This window comes from Rhagoletis pomonella, unplaced genomic scaffold, assembly GCF_013731165.1.
Source record: "Rhagoletis pomonella isolate Grant_MI unplaced genomic scaffold, Rhpom_1.0 Rhpom_scaffold_00004, whole genome shotgun sequence".
Taxonomy (NCBI): Eukaryota; Metazoa; Arthropoda; class Insecta; order Diptera; family Tephritidae; genus Rhagoletis; species Rhagoletis pomonella.
This window is the reverse complement of record NW_023458558.1, coordinates 43,142,815-43,151,257: the sequence shown is the minus strand read 5'-3', so window position 1 is coordinate 43,151,257 and position 8,443 is coordinate 43,142,815. Positions and strand designations below refer to the sequence as shown.

The window sequence follows — 8,443 nt, the reverse complement described above, 5'->3', positions numbered from 1 at the left end:
AAAAGGGGTGAACTGGTTGGTCTCTTGCTGATTTTATAAGCATTCAATAAAGAGAAACTTAATCGAATTTTGATCGAACATTACATTCCAGTTACATTTGAAGGAAAAGCCCGGCCAAACACTTCGCAAAATTGTAAGCGCTAAATTATAATTATTATTGAACAGATCTTGGAAAGAATCTGTTGTTTTTTAAGCTTGTGTAGAATGTTAAAATAAATAAACAAAGATCGACCCAAACTTGTTTTTAAATGTAAACAACAACTTTTTATTTTTTATACACACATAAGTATACTTTAACAGGCAGTTTATCTTAACTTCATCGGTTGCTGCAGCTTAAGCAAAGTTGTGATCATTTATTTGCATAAGCGTTCATTCGCACCAAATATTTGCTCTTTCATCCGGTTCTAAAAACGATATGCATTTGATTTCGCTGTATTTGTTAGTCTCGTTACTTACACATCAGTGATCGGACTTTGCCACATTGTGGTACACAAGGTCTGAAATTTAACGCATATTCACATTTTTTAGTAGTTTTATTTTTGCTGGACATAATTTTCTTAATTAATTTTAAGAGCAAAAATTTTCCAACACTTAACACGAACAACAAAGGAGGATGAAATTAACTGTAAAATATTAAATTGGTTCAGTAATCAATTTTTCGACAGGAACCGTGGTTTTATTGTATTAAATTGCAAAATATATGATTTATACAAAGAGTTAATAGAGAAAATGTTAAAAAACGGGGATTTTTGTGAAAGTATTAGCAAATTTCAGTGCATCTAAAGTTTCAAAGGCGTTGTTTACTTTTACTTGAGAATTGTCAAAAGCGGCAAATTTCAAGTCGCAACATCGTGATGTGATAAAAGTAAAAGCTGGCAGCACTCCACAAGGTTGCAGAAATCTCTTAGAATATGTTCGAAAAATATCTCGATATGGAATGAACTGCTTTACACTGTCAGGGAAATAAATTGCCAATGCTGAATGCAATTTTTAGCAACTTAAATCTTAAACTTTATTATACTAAAATATTTTTTTTTAATTCTAATTAAAATGTGTTCAATTTAGGTGAAACCTTGCAGAAGTTTTTTAAATTGTGTACAAAGTTTGATCCAAAACCTGAGATCTGCCACATTTTTTTGAAATCTACCTCATTTTATCCAGATTCTAACATAAATTTTTTTTTTTAAGTCCGACCACTGACACACTTATACATATACAAAATTTTATAAATTAAATTAATTTTATGCACCCGTAACTTTTCTATTTAATGCTACCATACGCGACATTTATTTCTTGTTGGATTCATTTTACTACCCACCGGGCAATTGTAAGCTTTGCTGAAGTCTTCAATATTCGTTACAGCGCCCAATACGCGATATTTGTCCACTGTATGCTCGTTCGTCAACTCCTCCCAATAGTGTCTCTCCTTGTATGACGCACACCAAAGCTGTGCAAATCCCACAAAGTAAAGCTGTTCCGGCGTTAGATCCAGTCCGGGCATCTGTTCATCCTTTGATGTCAAATGCAATTCCTTTACATGTCGTTGATATGCAGAGAATGACTCCCTTAAACCGCCACTGTCGGCGATATTTTCATCTTTAGTTTGATTGCCATCGACGAAACGATTGATTTCAGGTATCTGAAAATAATTCCATTTTAATATTAATATTAACATAGCTATTCAGTTCAATCGACAAAAATGAAAGAGACTAAATATGTAGGTAAACATCATTTCCATATATACCTTATAACCATTGTATTGATTCACAAAACACTCCTCACGCTCGTTAAACACCTTGCCCGCCTTCTGTGACCACCAGTAGTTTTCCTCGCCAATGCTATTGTAATGCGCGCCCACTGAATCGAAACCATGCGTAAACTCGTGCCCCACCAAGTAGCCAATAGTGCCAAATTTAAGTGCCGCTGGCCAAGCTTTGTGATATGCAGGCGGATGTAAGATGCCAGCCATAACACAAATAGAATTATCAACATTGTAGTAGAAGGAATTGACTTGAATACCCATCAGCAACTCCAATGGTTGCAGTGTGGTGTTGTCATACTCCTTGTGGTGTAGCCCATTGAAACGTTTCTGCCATGTTCTGAATTTGTACAAATTCGCCAAATTCAAATCATAATTGCCTTCTACATAGGAAAATTGTTGCATTTGTTTGATTAAACGATCAGTCACATTGTGGTTGTGATAACTTCCAATATATGGTTTGATGGCAGCCTCCTTCATCAGAGCTTGTTCTCTTGTCTTCTCATCCAGCCAATCGGCTTGTTCTAATATTTCACGTAAACTCTTTCTTACCTCGTTAACAATATCGCTGATTTCTCCATGAATTTCGTCATCGAAATATTCCTTTAAGGGAAAAAGATAAGTAAGATGTATGAATGTATATGAACATCTTTATTTTTTATTTTATTTTATTTAGTAAATGGGCATACTTTAAAGCATGCCAAAAATATATTAGTACGTCAGTATATTATTCCCCCGTCACGGGTGGGACATTTTCACGCTAAAAATGTTCTTTCTTTTTTAAATTTAAGTATAAAGTACTCAACAAATCTACATTACACCTAATTCACTATGTGCTATATGAGCTATTACAAATACGAAATAAATTCCCAATTACTTTTATTTGTAAAATCTGAGTTATTTCTTCTATCAGGCGTGGGACCAAAAAAAGAACCCGCTTTTATGAGTACATATATTTTACGGAAAATCTGCGAATTTATTCCACTTTTCTGGGTGAACTTGAAGAACAACCACGAATACAAATAAAGAAAAAACTACAACAAAAATTATTGCACTATTATAAAAAAAAAACAAGTAAGAAAGTCTAAGTTCGGGCGGAGCCGAACATTAGATACCCGGCGCAAGTATTAAAAATATGTTTTTCACATTTCCGAAAGCTACCGCTACATGGTAAGCCGGGGTGTATCAATTTTGAGTAAATTAGCGTCCTTAAATTTCGAAATATTGAAGTTTAAAGCATTTCTGAAATATACCGTTATATGAAAAGCGGCCGTAATTTTAGTCCGATTGTAACAATTTTCAACGCTTTGCTGTTATGTGGCAAGCACAAAAACCATACCGAGTTTGGTACAAATTGGTAGAACGGTTACCGATATACATATATGTATGTGGTCATAAGTGGGCGGTGCCACGCCCATTTTCCAAAATTTAACCATAAACGTATTTCTTGGTAAAGAATTGATGCGAGCATCAATTTTGAATAAGTTAGCTTTAATATTTACTGATTTATCGAAGATTTTGTATTTCTCTAAATTACCGTTATATGGGATGTGGGCGTGGTTATTGTCCGAGTTTTTAAATTTTCGGCCATTTAGTATGCTGTACCAAGGCCAACAACCGTGCTAAGCTTGGAAGAAATTGGTGCAGCGGTTACCAAGATATACACATGTAACCATAAGTGGGCGTGGCTACGCCCATTTTCCAAAAATTTATAATATTCTTATTTTTCGTCTGAAAATTATTGTAAATATCAATTTTGAGTGAATTATATTCAGTAGTTACTAAAATATCGCAGTTTTCGTATTTCTGGAAATTACCGTTATATGGGAAGTGGGCGTGGTTATAGTCCGATTTCGCCCATTTTCAATACCAACCTACCTTGGATTATCAGAAACCTACATACCAAATTTTGTTGAGATATCTCAATGTTTGCTCGAGTTATCGTGTACACGGACGGACGGACAGACGGACAGACGGACGGACAGACAGACATGGCTTAATCGATTTCTCTATTCATTCTGAGCATTTATGTATACATTTGTCTATATCTATCTCGATTCGTTTTGGCTGTTACAAACAACCGTTATGTGAACAAAATTAATATACCCTTGTGCACAAGTGCGCTCGGGTATAAAAATGTAGAAATAACCCCTCGTGCTCAAATGTATACCCGTATTTGCGTATGTAACGTATACGCCCCGTAGCACCATACGCAGTCATCTAACACGTTTACTCGCACGTCTTAACTTAAAAGTCATATTATTTAGAAGTAATCAAAGATTGACGTAGGGTATTCCTTATCCACATATATATTACTTTCTTTATGTATATAACAATTTTAGAATGAATTTTGAGTTTGCCAATAAAAATTGTATAAATGGAATTTTACATTCTCTAATTCATCTTCTACTTTATGTAAAGTTGTTTCATTTGGTGACACACAAGTTTTATTACAGCAGATTCATTCGTTCTGGCAAGAAAAACATTTCAACCGTCTAATTTTAACATTTATTGAAATTAAAAAATCGTAAAATTTCAAAAATTACAAAATAGCCGCGGCAGACATTCTGCATGCTGCCATTTTTTATTTTTAATTCGTGGTAAATTTTTGAAACTTTACAGATATGTTGTATTTGTAGCCAACGTCCATTGCCTCTAATATGAACACTCTATTTGAAAACTTCCCAAAGTTATTAAGAAAAAACAATTAAGAGTTTTTCTACTGACAAAGAAAATGAGTAAATTCGCATTTGTTCAAATACTTGATTTATTTTTATTGTGCTTGTTTTTAGAACTCCATTTATTGAAATAAATGCAAGAAGGATGCTTTAGCGTTGTTTTCCTGCTGAGAGAAGGGAGTGACACTAAAAAAGAACTCGTGACATTTGCTCATATAAAAACTAAGGTGAAGGTGAATATGTAGATGAAGAAAAAATTAAACATAATGGGTAATAAAAATGAAAACAAATATGAGGATGAGGATTTCGATTAAAGTCAAGAAGAAAGATTAAGATAAAGGTAATTGTAAAGAAAGGGACATAGAGGCTAACCACTCTTAAATTCACCACACCTCAACTCACCTCACCTAACTTTGGGAACTATTTCAGGATTTTAGTGATTTTCGGGATTCTCGATACTAAATCAGCATCCTCGGGAGTCAGCATTTTCAAGACTGTTTCGGAATTTTGGTTATATTTATCGATATTGTTATGGACGTAATATTCGATATTGTTATCGATATAGTTATTGGATTATTTAGCGATATTATGTCGATATTGTTATGTAAACATTTCTCTATACAGTTATCGCTATTTAAATCCATATATTTATCGATATTGTTTAAATATAATATATTATTATAAATATAAACGATATTTTTATCGATATTGCTATCAATCGTTTGGAATAAACTTTTTTGTTTACTTATTCTTTAGAACGTTCTTGATGATATGCTAACGTATATTTCAAACACATTGGCTGCGTTTCTTTATACATTCCGGATAATCCCATTTCACAGCCGGAATAAACAGAATACGTTTGAAATATACGTTAACATATCATCAGGAACGTTCTAAAGAATAAGTAAACAAAAAAGTTTATTCCAAACGTTCAGAATGAATAAAGAAATTCAGCCATTCTGTTTATTGCGGCTGTGAAATGGGATTATCCGGAATGTATAAATAAACGCAGCCATAATAATAAAGTTTAAAATTCCAATAATTGTTATGCTCCCGAACATCATCACAAATAATTTTATCAACATTAAAGTATGATTTTTCTTATCTCGGCATTCGCGCCAAAATGTCTGCATTGATAAACAAGCAGTCATCTTCAAACAAAAACACCAAATTCCGATAACTTTATTAAAATCGCTAACTCAAAAAAATTTCGATAAATTTCGATGTGTTTTTGTCAAACAACGACCATACGACCAAATGCGAAAATTTTTAAACAACGATTTTGGCCGTAATTTTCAACCAATTATGAAACCTTAAAAACTCTCCTCATCTATAGAAAATTGCCTTTCCAATGGTGTTCTTGGGTTTGAAATCGGATCGGCCGAATCGACAAACGAATGGAGACAAAATTTATGTTAGCGTATTAATATATGTATGTATGCATAGATTCTCGTTATTTTGCCCCTATCTCGGTGCGCGCTTCCACTCCACGGGGCCTGGGTTCAAGCCCGGTTCAACCCAACACCAAAAAAAAAGAACAACAAAAGTATTTTGCTAATAATGGTCGATCCTCGGCAAGCAATGGCAAAACTCCGACTGTATTTCTGCGAAGAAAAACAGATTCTCATAAAAATACAATCGCCGCACACTGTGCTCTTTTACCATTTTAGCGTCATGAACGAAAGACACAAGATCACGTAAGAACAAGAGAGTGAAAAAAGTCGATTTTTTTAGCGGGTTCTACGCCATCTTGTTTCACTGGAAAACGAGCGAAAAGTAAACAAAGCAAAGAAAACAACGAAACCCAAAATTAGCCAAAATTATTGTCAGCCACTTTAAACGCACAATTTAGATAAAATAATGCAATAAAATGCTTGAAAATGTGTTGTCATGTTGAAATAACTCTTCTTTACTTAAATAAAAAAAAAATAGTGGTGCTTGTGATGTAAACAAACGCTCAGCTGACGAACCCGCTTTCGGAAAATTTTTTTCTCAAAACCAGTTACAAATACAACGTCGCGTCCTTACGTGATCTTGTATTTTTGGTTCATGATTTTAGCGTGCCAAAAGTGTAAAATAAAATGATTTCAGATGGATTTTTAGCATTCTGGCTGAAGAAAAGGCAACAACAACAAAAATAATCGGTGTCAAACGTTGCTCATTGTGACGCGTAAAAATGTTATTTTTTTAGCGTGAAGTTTTTCGCATACTTTAAAGTGGCAGTACTTTTTTTGCGAAGTTATTTTAAAATAATTATTTATGCGTGGTACGTTACCAAGGTGTAGTGAAGACTAATAGTTTTCTATATATTTAAACAAAAAATATTCCAAAAAGTAAGTAATTGTGAAAACATTAAGAATTTTACTGGAACAGATCTTTCGAATCTAACTTCATCTAATCTGGTGTTTATGTGCAAACTAATAAGGAATATTTCTAATATAGATTTCGTAAGCACTTTTTGCATAAGTCGGCACAATTTTTTGATTTTCATTAATAAACATGGCTTAAAGTGGCTTAAAGGCAAAAAAGATGATAATAATGGTGCTGTAATGAAATAAATTTTGGATAAGGTGGGAGGGAACATTGACCATGAAAGATTAAAAGAGTTTATCGGTAAGATCTGTTGTCAATTTCGTTTAAAATGGGGCCGCTGCTTTCATGTGAATTCCCTTTTTCGGCAGCTGCACTCCAACTGGTTGTCCCAAAGTGTGGATTTATCTGACTTTTTCCTTGGCGTAACACCGTATTGACGTAACATCAATATCATAGGTACATCCATTTGTAAGTTACGACTTTTGGCACGCCAAAATTGAAAAAGGGCACACTGTGCGCCGTTCAGAATCGGCGTATAACTGTAGGCACCTCCACTTTGTGTGGCAACATCAAGGCGCACGCCGGAGGAGAAACTCGGCCAAACACTAACATATTCAGGGACCGAAAATAACGGTAACTTTTTCTCTAAAGTTAATTTGGCCAAATATTTTTGAAGTGTGAAATAAAAATAATGTCCTGATAACAAACAAACCGCTTATCCAGATTAAATAAGTTTGGTATCAAATGAAAGAGGACTGAAATAGCTTTTTTTTTAACTAAACAATGCGCATAACAAGCTAAGTTATCCTTGTTAATTAATTATAAGCTTCGCCAAAATAATAAATGTGGAAGCAGCTAAACTATAACATAAGGTTGCCATCCAGAAGAAGAACGTAGTATTGCCATGTGACTCTCCGAAACGTTGCAGCGCAAGCAAAAGATATACATAAGTACAAGTATAATCAAATGAAAGTACAATTCAAAAAAAGAAAAAAACATGAAAAATCTAAAACATATCTATAAATAAAAACATTGTCAAAACTTGTGTTTTCTGATTTTTTAACCGAATTCCAAAAAAGGAGGAGGTTATCAGTTTGTCGGAATATTTTTTTATGTATGTTACCGCATAACTTTGGACCACGTCCACCGATTTCGATAATTCTTTTTGCATCGGAAAGGTAGTGTCTCGGAAGTGGTCCCTTACTATTTAATCTGGTTTAGATCCGATCATTGGATCATGAAAAAATTGACGGTACTCCTAAATTTTTGTATGAGATTTGAAGACGGTTTTGTTTTTTGCTTAAAAGTTACTTGTTCATCGATTCATTACATTAAATAAAATTACATGATTGACGGAAAATCTAACTCAAGCATGTTCACACCAGCAAAAATTTCAGTTATGCACAATCACGGAAGTTACGGGAATTTTCTCTCCAAACCACTCACGCTCACACGTGAAAAAAACATGACAACGTAAAACGTACACCCGTATGCTGTAATCCGAAAGTTCGTAGTTACGAATTCGTAGCTCCGTTCCGAAAATTCGAATATTGGTATGCTGTAATCCGATCGTAACTATCAACGGCGTTGCCAACTAAATTAGTGAAATTCGAAGTTCTTACTCAGCTGCTTTGGCAGAAACACAGCAAAATAAATATACATAATCGCAAGTGAATAGTGAAATTAAAAAAAA

At 34.0% G+C, this 8,443-nt stretch overlaps 1 protein-coding gene across 1 annotated transcript in view; it reads right to left on the bottom strand.

Moving 5' to 3' along the window:
• Positions 1 to 1,193: 1,193 nt before the first annotated feature.
• Positions 1,194 to 8,443, bottom strand: part of LOC118737587 (neprilysin) — a 21,869-nt gene continuing 14,619 nt past the window's right edge. The window contains exons 2-3 of the mRNA XM_036468184.1: positions 1,745 to 2,362; positions 1,194 to 1,639 (exon numbers count right to left, since the gene is read on the bottom strand). Coding sequence (XP_036324077.1) covers positions 1,271 to 1,639; positions 1,745 to 2,362 — 987 coding nt within the window. The 3' untranslated portion in view covers positions 1,194 to 1,270. The remainder of the gene's footprint in view (positions 1,640 to 1,744; positions 2,363 to 8,443) is intronic.